The 19,358-nt window shown below is 45.7% G+C and overlaps 2 protein-coding genes and 1 long non-coding RNA gene across 5 annotated transcripts in view; 1 reads left to right on the top strand and 2 right to left on the bottom strand.

The window, feature by feature from the left end:
- Window positions 1-1,403: 1,403 nt before the first annotated feature.
- Window positions 1,404-7,214, bottom strand: LOC143362447 (uncharacterized). The gene is made up of 6 exons (XR_013083632.1): window positions 7,032-7,214; window positions 5,306-6,253; window positions 5,116-5,229; window positions 4,819-4,908; window positions 4,672-4,719; window positions 1,404-1,606 (listed from the first exon to the last, which is right to left on the bottom strand). It is a non-coding gene; the product is annotated as an uncharacterized LOC143362447 (long non-coding RNA).
- Window positions 7,215-7,761: 547 nt separating this feature from the next.
- Window positions 7,762-10,571, top strand: LOC143362653 (armadillo repeat-containing protein 6 homolog). Its single transcript, XM_076803009.1, has 5 exons — window positions 7,762-8,002; window positions 8,464-8,795; window positions 8,881-9,176; window positions 9,424-9,689; window positions 9,950-10,571. The coding sequence occupies exons 1-5, from the start codon at window positions 7,886-7,888 to the stop codon at window positions 10,316-10,318; spliced, it is 1,380 nt and encodes a 459-aa protein (XP_076659124.1). The 5' UTR covers window positions 7,762-7,885; the 3' UTR covers window positions 10,319-10,571.
- A 2,270-nt stretch (window positions 10,572-12,841) lies between these two features.
- The window catches only part of LOC143362396 (thrombospondin type-1 domain-containing protein 4), a 48,104-nt gene continuing 41,587 nt past the window's right edge, over window positions 12,842-19,358 (bottom strand). For 2 of the 3 annotated variants that reach the window (XM_076802492.1, XM_076802495.1), the window contains 11 exons: window positions 19,183-19,349; window positions 18,647-18,752; window positions 18,344-18,416; window positions 17,816-18,024; window positions 16,939-17,068; window positions 16,633-16,876; window positions 16,251-16,427; window positions 15,996-16,160; window positions 15,547-15,726; window positions 15,288-15,454; window positions 12,842-15,167 (listed from right to left, as the gene is read on the bottom strand). In XM_076802492.1, coding sequence (XP_076658607.1) covers window positions 14,972-15,167; window positions 15,288-15,454; window positions 15,547-15,726; window positions 15,996-16,160; window positions 16,251-16,427; window positions 16,633-16,876; window positions 16,939-17,068; window positions 17,816-18,024; window positions 18,344-18,416; window positions 18,647-18,752; window positions 19,183-19,349 — 1,814 coding nt within the window. In that variant the 3' untranslated portion in view covers window positions 12,842-14,971. Of the gene's footprint in view, window positions 15,171-15,287; window positions 15,455-15,546; window positions 15,727-15,995; window positions 16,161-16,250; window positions 16,428-16,632; window positions 16,877-16,938; window positions 17,069-17,815; window positions 18,025-18,343; window positions 18,417-18,646; window positions 18,753-19,182; window positions 19,350-19,358 lie in introns of all 3 variants that reach the window. The other variant, XM_076802493.1, reaches the window with a different exon arrangement.

The raw sequence follows: 19,358 nt of genomic DNA, 5'->3' as shown, positions 1-19,358 counted from the left end.
CTGTTTGAATGCAGCTAAAAATTGCTTCCATAAACGCATAAAATGCGCGGTGACAATGAAAAAAATTAAAATCATATGGATTCCCGGTCACCCGGGTAACAGACAATGCACCGATGTAATAACACAGCCAGCGAAACACTCCACAGAAGGGTCGCGTTCTCGCAGCGCTAATTAAATGATGACCAATTACGGGTAAATAATTACCTTCACCGACATTCCCATCGAATAAAGTATTAAATGTTAATTGGTTACTGCGCGAGGGTGAGCTCGACGAGGAGCCAATGTTTCGACTGTAATTTTATAGATATATGTACAGAAATTATATATAATACGGTTCCAGGAACTGTTGTATATGTATCTCGCGGTATCTTTAGGTATCGAATCAAAGACAGAGCCGCGCTTCTTTTGGTCCGCCGACGTGTCCCATTCAGATGTTTATCGTTCTCAAAACGTATCGACGAGCTGTCGAAGTCAGTCAGTCCAAGCCTAGCCTTAGTAGTGGAAACATCGATCAAATATCGTACAAAATCATATCTGTGTTTTATTCTTTCTAAATAAATACCTTGCTTCCCAAAACCATTAAATTTCGATTTGTCTACCTGTATTGTTTGAGTTGAGCGTTGTGCGGTTTGAATGCAGCTAAAAATTCCTCCCATAAACGCATAAAATCCGCGGTAACAATGAGAAAAATTCCAATAATATTGATTCCCGGGCACCCGGGTAACGGACAACGAACCGATGTAATAACAGAGCCTGCAAAATACTCTACAGAGGGGTCGCGTTCTCGCAGGGCTAATTAAATCTCGACCAATTACGGGTAAATAAGTTATCTTCACTGACATTCGCATCGAGTGAAATATTAAATGTTAATTGGTTACTCGACGAGGGTGAGCTCGACGGGGATCCAATGTTTCGACTTTAATTTCGACTTTTTCTACTTGTATTGTATGAGTTGAGCGTTGTGCGGTTTGGAGGCAGCTAAAAATTTCTCTCATAAACGCATAAAATCCGCGGTAACAATGAGAAAAATTCCAATAATATTGATTGCCGGGCACCCGGGTAACGGACAACGAACCGATGTAATAACAGAGCCTGCAAAATACTCTACAGAAGGGTCGCGTTCTTGCAGCGTTAATTAAATCTCGACCAATTACGGGTAAATAATTATCTTCACTGACATCCCCATCGAATAGAATATTACACGTTAATTGTTTACTGCCTGAGGGTGAGCTCGACGAGGAGCAGATGTCTCGACTGTAGTTTCGACATTGTTCAGCTCTTTCTCTACTTGTATAGTTTGAGTTGATAGTTTGCGTCGATGATTCTTATTAAATCATTGCACCCCCCCCCCCCTCCCCTCCCCCCGACTCTTTGGCTAGATTTCAGTTGGAACTAGCCTGTCTCCGTTACACGTGGAATCATCGCTGTGTCCCGCTTACGCAACACTACATTTCACCTAAATATGCTGGCTGATCATAGACGCATAATTCTACTTGCGATGGAAGCGAATAATCTGCAACGGTGCCAATGCCCAAAAATATTGTAACGGAACTCTAGAGTTGAATCCGTAGATCCGTTGATCATCCAAGTGAGAAAAGGTACGGTTCTAGGAAATATACGGAGAAAAGGGTTGATCATTGTGGCGGTTAAATCTTGCAGCCCCGACTCTTGCAAACAAAGCAACATGGAGGAAAAATGTTAGAAGGTAGCATTAGTTGAATCCTTTCGGGTTGATCGTCGAAGCGAGGAACGATACGATGCTGCGAAATAAACAACAAAAACGTGGTTCGTCCTAAATTTTCGTCGAAGTGCGAAAAGTTGCAATCTTCGGGAATAAAAAACCGAAAAAAGGTGAAACAGGGTAGAACGCGCTAAAAAGGAGGTCAATTATCGTTGTAAAAGCGGCTGCGACCCCAGAAAAATAAAAGGGAACATCCCAGCGAACTTGAATGGTCGAAAAATTAAAAAATCAAGAATCGGCGAGGTCGAATCGCAAGGATATGTCGGGTCTTACCGGTCGGTCACGGAAGGGTGCGGGTCCAAGAGAGGAAAAGGGCTCGAAGGAACAAAGGAGGGCTCGTTTTACACGGTGCCGCGAGGCGGAACTTTTTCCTCTTATTTTCCTCTACGGTTCATTGACGACAGTAGAAAATCATCGATTCCGCGGCGGCGGCAACGGCGACGCGAGCACGGTCACGTAGCCGTGTCCAGTTTGACGGCGTCGTTAGGCGATTTCCGCGTAATCGAATGCGCCAATTCTCAAGAATTTAGCGACCGGGGAGCCCCCCCATTTACAACGGCCGTGTAAACGCGCGTTACGACTCGCGCGAACGGGGTTACATCAGCCGTATCCACGGGCCCCACCCCTTTAAACGATTCTACGAGGGTTGTGAAAACCCAAACCTGAATCGCCGGACACGTGTCACCCCCAGCTATGGGTTGCCCATTCGAGTGTTGGCACAATGATTGCGTCCAAATATCAACCCCTGCACGCTGGATTTTTCTCCGAGTTTGTTCCGGACAACCCTGTTACCGTTCCGAGCGCTTAATTTCATATGTAATCCAATGGAAAAGAGAATTTTACCGTCATAATTACGACTAAATAATTATTAACCAGTGTTGGTGGTTCTAGCGTCGAAGGCACCAGAGCCGCAGAGACAAAGACAATAAATAGCAGGATTTCAGGGACAATTTGTGCCATAAAAATGGATCTTTCCTATATTTTTGCCAGGATCCGAGTGCCAACAGCCGAGCTTCGAATTACAGTCTCCTCTTTTCCCCGGTGCGTTGTCCAATGAAACGTGAGTAATTCTGTTTGCAGAGTTGCCGGGGGCGCGATATCTGGCCCGTGTCACACGCGGATACATTGCTCGGTCCGAAGAGAACGGTTCCTACCTCTCCGCTCGCTAATTCTGTATCTTCCACGTATTTAGAGGAGCTCTGTGTCTATATCCGACCGTACACACTCACCGAACGTCCACAAATTATCATGGAACACGTTCGATCGTGGAGACGTGCCTCGCGTCGTATCCCGTCAGGTGCATATTCCCACCGACCAACGAGACAAACGAACGGACTGTCCCTTGTATTCGCTTTGCCACCCTATTTCCTTTGAACTTGGACCAAGCAAATTACAAAATAAATTGGACCCTTAATGAAGGGACAGACAGTCTGGAACGTTCAGATAGGATTAGAAATTCGTATAGCGTTAACTCATCCTTCAGACATCGAGTGTTCGATTTAGATTTTATAATATTGTATAATTTTTTGGGGATTCTTTTTCAGACAATTTCTGAGGCTCCTAAAGTGCACTCGAAGCGTGACATTATTGTCGGCACACGTGCGAATGGAGTTTGCAGATTGAATAGTCTTCCTACTTTTTCAATATGCAGTGTTAATTACAGGAACTGTATCCACGCAAGAATTGTTTCTTTCTCAATAGCTAATCCGGTGGCGCGACAAACGCGCGAAATGCCCTGTCAACTTTAACAATTGACTTGAACCCCTCGGAATATATTTCCGCTGGAAAAACATTCCTCGAACGTGTTCCACAATCCCACGGCTTCATTGAAATCAGAATTTTCAGCTGGGGAAAACTTTTCTTGTCTATATACCGGGAGCATAATTGGGGTTGAAAAACGCTGGCTCCAAATGAAACGCAAGCTGACTGAAGAAAATAATTGTTAAAAATGTTTATGAGCAAATTAACAACTTCGTAAAACATCTATTTTCGAGACAAGAGCGACAGAGACGATGCGATTCGAGTCGCAGGGGTTGGAAAGAGAATCGATTGAGCCGAGCGGAAACTCATCGATCAGGCCTGGACGAACGCTCGGATAGAAATTGAATAAAAATTACCGCGGGTTCGTGGCGACTATGCACGTTCCTGGATCGTACGATGATGTGGCTCGATGGTGGGGAGCAAGAGGGACAGGAGAGGGTTGTGAAGTTTCAGAAAAGAAACTGTCGGCTGAGCTGGAAACGAACGCGAGGTAAGGTGAAGGGGGACACGATTGTACGCCACTTGAAATCACCGCGACTGCATGTGTTACTATGCTACGGTGTCGCCCTCGATGATGATTCAACGAACCGCGATGAACCCTGCTATCAGAAGTTGCGATTTCTGCACAGAGATGTCGCGATTACTCTTCTACTCCGTCGGTAAACGGTTTTCATTACTTTATAAAAATAATGAGTATGTATCTATCCAAATTTTTAGCCTTTTATTCATAATAAAGGGGCAAGATAAATTTTAATGTAACCACCACATTTTGCAACTGCTGAAGCAAATGTTCATTCTGCATAAATGATCCGCATTCTAGTAACTAACGAAGAGATGCGTCTCGAAGAACTGCGTCCAGAAAAGTCGTAAGATATGAATGGACTTAGTCCATCTACAACCGCTTTCCAGCGGTTAAGTAGGTTTTTGCATTCAATATTTACGTAACAAATTAATACGATCCACTGAGCGCACAGTGGATTGCATAATGAGATCACGCGAGAGTACAATCGTTAAAGCCCTAATTCTATGACAAAATATCGCTGATTCACACTAGAATCCCGTAAATTGAATTATACAAGGCGCCATGGATCTACATGCGACACGAACGATCATCGTACAAGCTCGCTCAAAATATTCCAATATCGGTAATGATTGAAAGAAAAACTCACCTTTGCATTTGACCCCCACTTTCCCAGTGCCCCAAACATAGTCTTCGCCTGAAACAAGACGCGAGAAAAAACGAATGCTATGAACGTTCGTGAACTTCGCACAGTACAGTAAAAAGATAATACTTAACATTGAAATGAGATACTTACAGTGTTTACAAAGAATAGGGATTAAAAAATATACATCTACAAGGTCATGATCACTCTTGGGTTCCGCGTTGGCTGAATCAGTTACATACACTGGAAAATAAGTTATCTACATCAATAAATCAGTTATATACTGTAGTTACGCTGTAATTAATCGACTGCAGATTTTATGCGTTTACGACAAAAATCAGTAGCTGCAACTTGAGACAGTAGAAAGATTACATGAGCTGAATGAAATTTCTAGAATATTTGTATTTCGCATAAAAACCTGCAGTCTAGCGATCAATGACTGTTAAATACCGTATGGTCCATTGCTGAGGGTTACATAAGACGACTCTTCTTCATTATGAGGGTCTAAGTACGATGATAAGTTTCCTTTCAGCATTAGGACTTCCTCTAATGTACCTTTAGTATCTGTAAAAAAAAACCAATCATTCTATAACTTGCGCTTTATTGATTGTAAATTCTAATTGATCGAGCAACTACTCACCGGTACAAAGTGTTCCTTTCAGTTCTACTGCGGTTCACGCGACTATGAGCACCAATGTATCTGTTCTCTCCAAACTGGACTGATATCCAAAGTTGTCGAAGAAATAATTACATTAACACGTTAGTCTCTCCATGAAAAAATATATTACTGCTAACTCATTTGTCAGTCGTACATAGTACACAAACACCAACGGCTTTGCACAACTCTGAGGTCACAGAACATAATCTCTCCTGACTGTTGCGCATTATCTTTGAGGGCTCAAAGCATTTTTCTTCTTTGCTTCAGCAGTACCGCCGATCGTCTTAGATCAGATTGTAATCAGATACTCTGATACTGATTGTGTACAGTGCTCAGAAGTTCTTGCAACTGTTCGAGCATCGTTTATAAAAGCCGAGCTTTACCAAATATAGAGAAAACTCTGTAGTTACTATTTCCTCAGTCAGAACAAGTTTGATTTCTCCTCTCTAATTTATCAAAGGACACCGCAATTATCAAAAACTTACAGTAACTTTTTCTTTAAGGCTATTCACTTGTATACATAGAACTATACTTAAATATCTTGCTCAGTAAATATATATATATATATATATTTGTATTTTTATATATATATATACATACATATATATATATATATATATATATATATATATATATTTATATGTATATATTTATATGTACATATATATGTATGTAAAGCGATATACGCAATGATGATTTATGATGATCTCTCAGGTATCAGCTCCTCCGAGCATGTAAAATCATTCAAAGTAACTTGATATGAACACAATGATAATTAGTCATGCATGACAATGCAATGTGCTATATCTTTATCATTCTCTTTTGTATTTCTTCCTTGTAGACCCATTCACGTGTACCACTTCCCTCGATCTGATATTTATTTCATAACGTCTCATATCCACTATCACCTTCTGAAGGTTAGTCTAATTCCTGTAACACAAAAACCATTTGAAATTTTAAACGGGAAAAGTAGTGAGCGTTTTTACTGGCTATGCACGGAATGCGTGATCATTTTATTTCTAATTATCAGAATTAAAAAAGAGCTCACTAGCTTGGCTCTGTGGTATATCCTAACCCCATAAACCGCACAAACTGTTCGGAACCTCATTCGCGAAATACCACCGTCCGAGAACGCAGAACGAGTACGTGAAATCGTGCGTTGTACAAGGTGTAGTGTACAATTAGAAAACAGAGGTTCACAGTACGTCGTTTTATGATAACACTGATAAAGAGAAACACACACGAAGAGAGGCATGGTCCACACACCGAAGCCAGTGACGCGGACGGACTCACGTATTCGTTTGTCGGCAAATTTCTATCGCCATTGTGGCGCGATTTAAAAAAAAACCTTTATCCCGACGAAATGCACACTTACGAGGATCGCGACAGTTCCTGTCGATCACATGGCGGCTGTATATTTACACACAAAATAGTGGAGCGCACGCCTTCGACGACGAACAGCGAAGAGAACTTTACACGAGGATGTAAATAATACGGGCCCACTATACAATTCTACTTTCCCGGCAAACGTGGCTCTCCGAGCTAGAAGAGTGACGGATGGCACAAAACCCGAGGACAACCGAGAGTAATTCGGTTCTTTTCCGTAAGAATGGAATATATCAGTGGGGAAGCGATATCAGTGGGGATACGAGGAACCAGACCTGACAATACACGTTTCATGAAGCCGATTTAAAGTGGAGAACACTACCTTCGCGGTTCGGCACATCGGGTCATCGAGCTTTCCTGGTTCGGGATCCCGTGGATCGGCAAAAAACTTAGAAAGATCAAAGTATTAATGACAAAGAATTGTTTCTTTTGATCGAAGTACGAGCAAACACGGTTAGGCCAGGCCAAGCAGCTGAGGGCGCTGCGATCCGCCATCGTTTATGCTTCATCTTACTCGTCGGAAACTTGCTTGCTCGAACACGTTTCCGATCTTCTTACCATCTAAATTTAGCCTGAATCAGATGTACGTGGCGCCACCCAGCGAAGGAATCCTGAACACTAATCGGCTACAAGCTTGGGCGTTTTGCCACTACGAGGTAATAGCGCTGTTTGCAGATTTTGCCGGAAGATGTACGTGGCGCCACCCAGCGGAGGAATCCTGAACACTAATCGGCTACAAGCTTGGGCGTTTTGCCACTACGAGGTAATGGCGCTGTTTGCAGATTTTGCCGGAAGATGTACGTGGCGCCACCCAGCGGAGGAATCCTGAACACTAATCGGCTACAAGCTTGGGCGTTTTGCTACTACGAGGTAATGGCGCTGTTTGCAGATTTTGTCGGAAGATGTACGTGGCGCCACCCAGCGGAGGTATCCTGAACACTAATCGGCTACAAGCTTGGGCGTTTCGCCACTACGAAGAATGGCGCTTTTTGCAGATTTTGCCGGACTTTATGTGTGGCGCCACCCAGCGGATGATGCAGGTTCTAGGAGAACGTGGTCGGGTTGACATTTGTCTTTTTGTTCTCACGTGGACCAGGCGTATCGTGATCTCGCGGGACGGCATTCATTTCCTAATATAGCGATTCAGGACACGGTGAACAAAGAAACAACGTTATCATGGTGCGCGTAATCAGCCAGGAGACCTACGATGAAGTTGTTAAGGAGAATATAGAGCAGTTTGCCATGACTCCTAAAGAAGCTGTCGAAGACGCTGTAAAACAATTCGAAGCCCAGGTACTCCAATTTGTTTACCTTCGTTCCTTTCATGAAACATCAATGAAAATTAATACTCTACGCCTCATCATTAACACGTGAAACCACGCAGTTCATTTAGTTAAAACATTATTAATATTTTACACTTTATGTGCTATACTGACATTTTTCAAATTTCATTTTGACAAGTTATGAATCATCTGTCAAACCGCATGCATTCTCACTGATCGCAACACTTCGCGCATATTTTCAAGATAACATTCAATTTTCTAACACGAAATTAATAGTTACTTTACATTCTCCACAAGCTAATAATTTTATTTTTGTGATAATAATAATATAGAGTTTAGAAGAAATGGTGTCATCGCATGATAATTATACATTTGGAGTTGCAGTTGGAATGTCAGAAGCTAAATAATCTAGAGCACATTATGTAAGGATCCTCTGTGCCATGGTTGTTTTTATCAGCTCTATTTTTGTAGGGTGTAGACTTGAGCAACATCATTAAAGATTTAATTCTCAACAACGATACTGAATTGATAGCAGGCTACTTGACCCAACTAAACATTGCCATAAGTGATAAGAGATACGAAAATGTTCCTCAAACCTTAGAGAAATTAAGAAAAGAATTAGACAAAGACATTGCTCGCAGAGTGTATGCCGGCAAAAAAGGCGGATATAATACTCTAATAAAGCTGATGAAATGTTGCCACCATAACAATACAATTATGAGGTCTGCATTGAAAACAATTACCTCATTAATGACTGGTAATCCAGACCTGTTGAACGATGAAGGAATAGCTCTGCAAATACAGTAAGGAACTATTAATAATTATGACTAGATAATATTATGACTAAAGCAAGCAATAGCTCCTCTAACGCATGGCATTGTCTATCAGAATTTTAGATAGAAATACAGACATTCCAACGCTACAATGTCTTTTACGCTGGATAAGAGAGTGTTGCATAAAGCACGAATTTAATAGACAAAATATATTTAATGCCGATATCTTCACTAAGCTCAAAAAGATACTGATGAGAGAGGATGCCAGCGGATCTGAACTAAGAGACGCCTGTGCCGTGGTCAGGTCCTTGGTATTGGACGACGATATAAGGCATGAATTTGGAAAGGCACATGAACATGCAACTGTGATTGCAAGGGGGGCCTTGAACATTTTGACTGGGCTGATGTCGAGTACGTAGACCTTATACCGGGTGCCTCATTTGGTTATTCGTTACTCAAAAAAACCCTTGTAGGGTAATTTCTTCATTTTTTTAACGGATCAGAAGATTCATTTACATTCTACTAAATTCTACTTAAAATATTAGTTTGCATAACGAATATATAGTTCTGATTGAGCTCACAATGAACGTCAAATGAAACACCCTGTACATGTAAATATAAACACAAATATGTAAGGTAACAAGCACGTTTCACATAGAATATAGAAAGGATAGAGAGGTAGTAGGAGACGTGATGATAACTCTAGCAGCCCTAATCGTGAGGAACGAGTTCTGTCAGGAGGTAGAGGACGCAGGAGGGCTCAAGTTTGTGATAGACGTGATGATCGACTATCCAGACTCGGAGAAGCTGAACTGGCAAGCCTTGAAGCTGTTGAAGGCTTTGGCTGGTAACGACGAAGTGAAGTTTCACATTATCAGTTCGGGCTGTGGGCCTCTGATAGTCTCTGCCGTCAGCAGAATGAAAGTAAGTCGATGGTGATGACTGCTTCGGGCGAGAGACTTTTGAGTCTTGAAAACTGTTATCTGGTTCTTGAAACTGTTAGTCTCCATTTCATTGATCTGGGAAAAGGGTCTTTTCGCTATTCTAAAATCTGCTGTCTATTGATAACGGTTTCAATCCAGACCTTTGCGTAACAGTTTTGAACATTTGTTTTTGCAACCCTGCTTTAGACCTAGTCGCTTAGGCTTCTCTAGCTAACGTTCTAAGCGTTGATTGTGACACAGGGCTCTGAGTGTGTGGTCCAAGCAGGCCTTGCATGCATTTCCGCATTAACGCTGAGATGTCCCCTAAACGCCGGTGTGTTTTACGATTGCGGCGCGCCGCTTGTAATCATCGACTCGATGAAAGCTTACTCGAAGAGCGTGGCGATCCTGAAGCAAGCCGCTTGGGCGATCCGGAACATGTCCGTGCGCAACAAGAACGAGTGTCAAGAGTTCATTGCCTACGGTGTAGAAGACGTCCTGACAACGGCCCTGAAGCAGCACGGTGCCAAGATCGAGAGCGACGTGAAAATGGCCTTGAGGGACCTGGGACTGAAGGTGGAGCTGAAGGAGAGGTGGACCGGGAAAGGCGTGTCCTTGGACAACAATTAATCGGAACAGCAACAGGCTGAATGTCCCAGACATCTCTTTATGTGCTTCACATACAAACGACGAATAAATGTCCGAAAAATAATGACTAACGTTAGTATTTCTTGTAGCACGACGCACACTGATAGTCATGTATGTACGATACATATATACGGTTTTTTTAACTCGCCCGGTTCTTTTTATATACATATACATTCACATATTTATATGTTGTATATTGCAATAGATTTATAATAAACTTTTATCTTTAATACGACCATGGCGAACTTCCACGACGACATGAAACATACATCATTGCTAGACTGCAGATTTTATGCGCTTACGACATAAACGAATTGGGACTGTGACAATTTTTATTTTGCATAAAAATCCGCAGTCTAATTGTTACCCTAGTAATTCCACTTGAGTCTTCACGTTTGTACAACACGCAGCCGCGAGTATGCCTCTAACTAGTATGAAACGATTGCTCGAGCAAAAATGGGTATACAGTAGGCGATACAAGTTTTTCATTCGAGGTAGTTTTAGGGAAAATCGAGTTTGAAAATTCACGGAGCTCGAGTGGCATTGAATGGAAATCAGCTGACGTGTCTGCGCATGATTCACCGTATCTACTTCTCGTGGATGCAGTGTATGATGCGCCATCAAATTCGATTTTCTCGAAAACAGCCTGGATCGAGAGAATTTGATTCTGCAGTTTTTGTTTGATTTTGCACGAGGAATCGTTTTGTGCTAGTTTTCATCGTGCTCTCGGTCGCGTAATCTATATACGTTCACATTGAGCAAGTACATCATTGCTCGCTCGTATTCGTCCCATAAGTGAATGCGAATTTTCTATTTTTGGAAGATGAATTACTTTTGTCTTTTACCTTATCGAAATTGCAAAAGAATATTCGCGTTCTTTGGGGGACGATGCGATACGAGCAACTGCTGATCGATATCCTCGGCGAAGTAAATAAGCTCGACAATGGTGCCCAGTCAGTGTTTGAGATCTCTGTTTGAGCAAGTCAGGTGCCTAATCGCTTTCGATCATTACGGTATCACGTCCGCGTTACATACACCCTAAAACACGTAACATCGATTCACGGTGTACAACATTGAGTCCAATCCGTTTCAGTCTGTGCTCTCCAATATTACTTAACAGATTGCTATATCTACGGACGCGTATTGGAACGAGCGTGTATCGTCACGAAACAGTGGAACAATCGTACAATAAACAGCTGCAAGAACAAACGTACGGCACACTCTTTCTCGATCTCGTTCCACGCATCTCTTTTCATTTCATTCTCTTTAATTATCCTAAATTACAGATCTGCGAGCAAGAACCGTGTGCAACGGACCTCGCGTCGAGATTCTATCGTTAATTATACTGTTCGTTGTACTTCACTCCTGCAAGAGACTACGATTGTATCACAGTCTTTGACGAGGTCACGTTCACCGACGAGCATGGTAGCGCAAAACTCGGGCGAACATGACAATACAATAGACAGACTTTTTATTCACATAAAGGCGACAGATAGGGCGCGAGAGTGTTCGAGTTGGCGGTACGGGGATTCGATACTTTCTGAATTGTGCTTGTGACTTCGATCGACTCGTGTAAAAAAATATATCGTGTCCGAATGTCGGTCAGGAGGAAGCGTGGGAGCAAGGATTCAGGTGTTGCAGGTGCGAAACAATTCGAATATCGAGCCAGTAACTTTCGAAGACTCGGCGGAAACACAGTGCCCCGAAGAGAGTATGCTACTTGTCTACGGGCTCCGATACCGGAAGTGAAACTGGCTTCGAGCGGATAGATGTAGGAGCAGTAAAGGGTGTCCGTGTAAATATGTACATGGTGAAACACGCGGATATTGCTCGTGTCTCCCTTCGAAAGGCCCTTCCCTTCCCTTCCCTGGCCGTGAAGCGGTTCCAGCCCTTTTTCAGGCCGGCCACTTTCTTATCCCTGGGACACGGGCCAGCACTCGTTGGTCATTTAAATAACATATACGGGGAGGAAAGAGGGAGAGACACATAGACACATTTACGATTCGTGGTATACGTCACAGCCATAAATATGAATACTCGAATAATTGCCGACACTTAATACACTTGTAGGATCTGGTTATGCGCGTTCACCGGTGAACCTTCGGGTTGAACAACCCTCTCCCTCGATTTGTCGGCAACGGATTGCGGAACTTGTAGCACGAGTAAAAAGTTTCGATCAATTTGCATCGGATTTTATTCAATTGCTTGCGAACGAATGGGCTTGTCAAAATCGAAGGGACACGACGGGATCGAAGTACAGAGTTTGCTAGAACCTGAACAAACTCGAGAGAACCACGAGCTACGTTCTCCGAACAAGAGCAAATTCTAGTCAACTAATCCAACACTATTAGACAATCGCAAAATAAACAGTCGAGATAAAAGATAACGCAAACGCTACGGGCAAAGTAAAAGGAAACGTAGCATCCACTAAAATAATTCAAAAATCGACACTTACCTGAATGAAAAACGCGGTTCCGTGTAATAAAGTAAAGCAAACGATAGAAGAAGGAGAAACGGAAAGTTTATTGCGAAGCGACCGGTAACCGTGAAACAGAAATCGTGTGGCTTCTCGCGGAATACGGCGAGCCTCCTTGGCGATCGGGAAGGCAAACCGGAATGCGATTTTAATTGACACTGAGGATTGATTGCCCGCGCAATTTTGACGAGGTTACCGTCAACCGTCGGGACGTAGGCTGCTTAACGTTAATCGGCGACCGTGTTGACACTGAACCCACCGGCCAAATGACATGCGCAAGCTGTTTTACAGAGGCTGTTGCCGATATGGTCGTAAAGTTGCAAAAAGGAGAAAATCTCTAATACAATTTTCTTCCAATTTTCGAGAAAATTGAAGACTCCATCGCTACAGTCAGTCGCTTATTGCTCGATAGATTCAGTGTCGTAGGATCGAAGGATCGAGCGATCGAACGATCGACGAACCTCGAGGAGCTCGCCGCGATTTTCGCAGGACGATGCAGGTTCGTTTCTACGCATACGGCACGGTTTACCAGTGATTCTATTACAGTTTCTACACAGACAAGCGTATATTTGATTCGACACCATTGCTATAATTATCGTAAATCGCTACTCGCTAGCGGATCGATAGATCGGCCGACGTCGGCCACATGGAAACCGACGGATAACTCTTTTGTCTCTCGTGTTCTCGTCTACAATGTTTCGTCGCTCAGCTTTTTGTTCTGGCTCGATTCTCGCGAGAATCGAGCGCGACGCGGATGAAATCGTTAATAAGCAGAGCCTCGTAAATCAAAATCGCCGGGATCCGTTCGACTCGATATGTTAATTAAATGCTCGATAACGGAAATTGCCCGTGGCTCGCATCCATCGTCCGTTCCCCCGGTATCGGCGGCACGCACGATAAATAACCTTTTGCAACTAATACGGCCTCTACCTATCGAGTGTACACCGAGAGCACACGCAGCCGTATCGATCGACGTGCGATTTTGCTTTTCCTTTTCCTTTTCCGCCGCGCCGCGCCGCGCCGCGACTCCAGACTGCGTGCTCGCTCGTTCCGTTTCGCGAGCCCGAACCAGCGATGGGTTTACGCGGTTTCTGGTCCGGTCCAGACTCAAGCAGCTGTTCAGATCATTTCATAACGCATAGATTTTCTCAATCTTCTTTGGCTTGTAGGTACTCTTTACTCGGATCGCCGCATCACCCTCAGTTTTTGTGGAATTACATTTTAAAGAAGTTAAAAGACAGCTTTCAATCGGCATAAAAATTTTTGTTGAAACGGGATGAACGATCGGATCGAACCCATCGCTGGCCGACGCACGCTGTCCCGTCACCGGCTCGCTCACGCGCGTCTTTACGTATGTATGTAGGTACACGGGAGTACAGGTTTTCTCGTGGAACGTGCATGCAAATGGATCGCAACTTATCCAGGTGCGTAACAATGATAATCCCCCGGCTTCTCAGCCGGCGGCCTGGACAGGTTTATCGCGCGGCCAAGATAAACCGCTGGATTCCAGGCTGTCGCAGGATTTTGGAAAAAACTGGACAGGAACTTTCTACTTCCGATATCTTTATTGGCCATCAGAACGAGGGGAGCCGTCCGAGCACGACCCTAAGTCGCGAGGTCGACCATCGTTCGCCCTGGAATCGCAACCGAGGGAGCAAGGTCGAGCGATCGAGCGTCGATCCATCGGCAAAATTACGCCCCTGCGGACTACATTCGCACGGATTCTTTGTCCGTGAAAAATCGGGCGGGCGTATGCATGCTCCCGTGTAAATCGCTCGAACCTAAATTCGCTTCCCTCTCCAACCTGAACGGAGATTTCGGACGACTCGCTGCTGTGTCCTATTAAAGAAACAATCACTCGGAGCGATCGGGAGCAAAGAAACTATCGATGCTAATCGATCTACGCGGGATTAGGCTCTGCACAGAGACAAGTTGATGGCCAGGTAAACATCGGATCGGATGGGCATAATTGGATGAGGATAATGGCATAGTCCTCTTTGCCTTTGGTTCGAGCAGCCATTTTCTGATCTCTGTACAGCAGACGGGGCCTGTGTCGATGAAAAATAATATGATACAAGTCGTATCGCTTGGCAGCAGTGTTGGCGTTCGGCATCCTCCGTTCCAGTCGACGGTCGCGTTACATTTACTAAGGGAGTGCGCTACGAGGTTAGTCGAACCACGAAGAAACGGCTCGGAAAACCGTGGAGGGATTCAGCTTGAAACGTTTCTCGCGATTCCGGGATTAATCGCGGCAACGGCAACAAGAATCCTTGTAGTACTTGATCCGGCACAGACGGTTCTTCACTACCAGGCTGCAGCTCGGGTACTTGTCGACGCACTGGGACGTCTCGTAGGCTTCTGAAACCGTTTAGCATTCGTTAACATCGTGATTCCACAAATGCTGAAAATGGCCCTGAAAATGTTAATCCGAGCCTGTTACTAAACGCTAGCGAAACGAGAGGAAAGCTACTCGACTCACTTTTCGGCGGTTTGCTGGCAGGGGGGTCCTTCTTGCAAGGATCCAAGCTGCACTGTTGTCTGTCGACCGGTCTACCAGCTTCCACGCAGTTGTTGTCGGCGACACCCTCGAGGATGCAGCGAACCAGTCTGGTTTGCACGCCAGTCCCGCAAGTCACCGAACACTGAAAGCGGTTCCAGTATTTACACCACCGTCGGGAAAAATCCGCGCTGGACCGAACCCGGCGCGATCGTAAATTTTCCAGGCGAGATTTACCTTCGACCAGTCCGAGGTGAACCATTCCGGTGGACAGGCGGTCGATGTTCTGCAGACTTGCTCGTTCGCCGGCCTCGAGTCGCTGCAGTTGCTCGCTGGCAATACGACGAATTCGTTGCTCGTCCTCGCCACGCAAAGGACGTCCCGAGACTGGACACCCACTCCGCAGGACACCGAACACTGAAACGATATTCTTGTAGCTCGCTGTCGCCTTACAGACCCCGCAACAGCGTCCCGTAATGGGATACGCTGATCTGGGAAGCAGGTTTTCCGTGGCCGCAAGTAATTCAAATTAATTAATTTCCTATTCGAATTCGTTTAACACGAATCGTGTTAATTTCCAGGTCACCCTATTTTCGCCAACGAAACCTGCCCATTTCACAGTGTCCGATACGGGATCAATGGGATCGTTCAAGCGTGAGAATCTATTCTAGTTGTCGGCTACTAACGAATGTCCACGGGCCAGTGAACCACTTGGCGCTATCGCAGCTGGTCCCTCTGCCGAAGCACTGTCTCTCGGTTTCCGGTCTCTCTTTGGGATTGCAAAACAGCTCGCTGCCATCGGCGCAGGCCACTTGCCTCGTCTCCATCCCGATGCCACACTCCGCGGAGCACTGGAACATCGACCAAAGGTTTGTATAGTATCGAGAGACACATTCAACCGCGTACTATTCCTCGCTTTGGAGACCGTCATTTCGATTCACCTTGGACGACCAATCGGAGTGCAACCATGGCGCCCGTTGCTCGGCGCCGTTTCGCACGCAGGGGGCCGATTCGCATATTTTCTCGGACTCGGGCTTGCTGAATTGCGAGCAGGCCTTGCCCGACGTGATGCACGTCACTGTTCGGTTCCTTGTGCCGGTGCCGCAGGTCGCCGAGCACTGGAATCGCAAAAGTAAAACGATTTCTTCTATTCTCTGTTCTAATTTTTGCTTCGATTCGCACACTTTTTGTGAAATCGAATAAATTATAAGGCAGAAGCAACGTGTCCTCGTCGAGAGACGTTCGAGGACGTTCACACGCGAGAACGAGGGCGTCGAGTGCACTCTAGGATTATCAGTGCCGCAGAAAAAAGGGCCCACTTACCGCCCCCCATGGGCCTACGTCCCATCTGGGCGCGTCCGAGTGCATGTGCCTCAATTCCGGGCCAACCGGGCACGCAGGTTTCACGCAGGTCTCCACGGTGATCAGGTCCGGCGGCTGTTGGCACGCACCCGAGGCCACTCGCATCGTCAGGTTCGCGTTCAGTTCCTGCACGCACTCCAATTTGCGTATCCTGGTGCCGGACCCGCAGCTGACCGAACACTCGCTCCACGGTTCCGGCCTCCACCTGGAACCAGGTTGGCTAGTTTGACGATCAGCCTTTGCGAATTTGGGAATTGCATATATTACCTGGCTCGGCAGGGGTGGTCGTTACAGTAGGCGGGCGGTGGCAGAGGCTTTCCCACGTTTCGGCACCGGTGATCGTTCACCACCTGCTGGTTCGACTCGCGGACGCATTTGAACAATGCCATTTGGACCCCTGGACAGATTTTAGATGGTGAATGCACTTTAATTTGGCAAAAAGAATTATGTACCGAGGTACGTTAATAATAATTCTAGGAACGGACTGTTGTCTCGAAGACAGGTGCTTTCCATAAAATAGCCACAGTGAATTTATGTTAATTTCCGTGAGGGAACGACGGAAATTATGGTCGAAAGCGTTCATCGGTGCGTTAAACGACCGATTAGGGAAAAGAGCGCGCACACTATCGACAAGCTCGTCCTTCGATGGATCTGGTAATGGAGTATCGCGCGTGGGAAGCCGAGAATCGTTCGTTTCGGTATTATCGCCGGGTTCGTAGGACCGTGAGAGATTACAAGGCTCGATTCGCTGGTCGCCATCACGGAAGTTCCGACCAATTCACCAAATTTATTAGCAGGAAGCCCGACAGGAAGCGCTCGTCCCACGTTACTATTATTATTTTCCATCGACCGAATGTTACGCGCGACCCTGTACAACCAGGACCGCCGAGATTTCATTTAGACCGACAGCTCATACGGGCCAGTCGAGATAACGTCCTCCCGCCTGTCACTCTGTCACCTTCGTTTCCTTCCACGACAGTGACACTCCCTCCGTCTTTCGTCATTCCACTGTTTCTGGAGGCGCGAGACCAGAACGAACCATCAAAAAGATTCGTTGAAACTTTCTTCGAGTCGATTCGACTATTTTTTCAGGTGACAGGAGCTGAAGTGCAACTTCATTTTTTGAAATAGGCGTGTCCCGTACCTCTGCCGCATTCCTTGGAGCAAGGGGTCAGTCCAGCCACCTTCCAGGCGAACTTCAACCGCCTCTTCTTTTTGGGTTTCGACTTTGGTTGATCGCCGGCCATCGCGGTGGTCGGCTGACGCTTCATCTCTTCCTTCCGCGGTCTGTCGCGCGGCCGCGGTCGTCGCTGCTCGTGATTCGTCGCTGATAAATCGACTCTCTGATCGAATCTGGAAAATCGAGGTATCACTGCACCGGTAACGAACCTTGCCCACCCCTGCGACAACCCCCTGGCGACAAGGTATTCGATCGAAACCGTCCAAGATTCGAGTCACCGAGTGCTCGAAGAAGAACGCTTATCGTTCGCGTCTGTTTTTCGCGTGAATAATCGACGTGCTCGTCCGGGGGGGATCGATCGAATCCGACTCGGAGCCGGGGGGTGGTATCAGGTTTTTCTTGATCGTTTTCTGCGCGCAGTCAGGCGAGTCCCGGCTTGACAGTATCAATCTCCGCGGGTAGACAAGCCGCACGGCGCTCGTGTATATTTACATTCTGGTCGCGGGTATCGTTGAAGCGACGCGAGCATCCGAATCAGGTATTTCGTTGCCACGATCGATCGATCCTGCAACAAAGATGGAGAAACCAACAAATCACTGGACGGTGTTTCGCGCGATTACCCATTTACATTTCTGAGTCATGGGCTCTCGACAGTGAAACGCGTTGCGTAAGGCCCCTCGTGGTCTCGCACACGTACAACGTATACGCATAACATAACGTACGCATAATACCGAAGACAATCGACGATGAAAAATGCATTCGATTAACCGGCGAAATCGCCGCGATTATGGTTACCTGTCGCGACGAGGGGCGGCGCAATCATCTGCCTCCTGTTCGGCGTCTCCTTTAACGGCAACATGTACTTGTATAGCACTCCGGGGTTCATTTCCTGCGCCAGGATCTGCGGAGAACGATTCCAAAAATACAATCCACCGCGGCGGCGTCTGCCGTGATACGATATAGACAATGGACGTCCAGAATTGCGAGATATCACGACTCTTCGCGTTGAGGAGAAAGAAATTAAAGAATCAAGGAGGTGTAATCATTTTTTGGGGACATTTCGTGCGCTCGAAATACTCTTGGACCGTTCTCAGACTAAAGTTGCCAACTTTTCCAACTTTTCTGTTATACAATCGTCAACTTCTTATCTTACACTACTGTATTTAATTTCATTAATTCTTCAATGGCAAGACTTGGGGCCATTTTAACCCAGAGTTACACAGGCTGGAAACGTATGCAAGAGTCTATTCAATTTGGAGCGAATCCGGGAGGCATTCGGACGCACAGAAGGTCTCGATTAGGGTCGCAGAGGCAAGTTTATGAGCTCGTACCTCTAAATGCAAGGAATCGTTGAGCGGCCCGGTCGCCAAGATGCACTCGACGCGGCTTTTGTCACCCCTCTGGTATGTTAATGTCGTGCCAGCCGCTTTATAAGTGCCGCTCGGACTGTATGCCAACGGCCCATTCAGGATGTAACTACCGTTGCTGTCTCTCAACGCTAAACAGA

Source organism: Halictus rubicundus, chromosome 17, assembly GCF_050948215.1.
Source record: "Halictus rubicundus isolate RS-2024b chromosome 17, iyHalRubi1_principal, whole genome shotgun sequence".
Taxonomy (NCBI): Eukaryota; Metazoa; Arthropoda; class Insecta; order Hymenoptera; family Halictidae; genus Halictus; species Halictus rubicundus.
The sequence above is the reverse complement of the archived record's forward strand: the minus strand, read 5'-3'. Positions and strand labels throughout refer to the sequence as shown.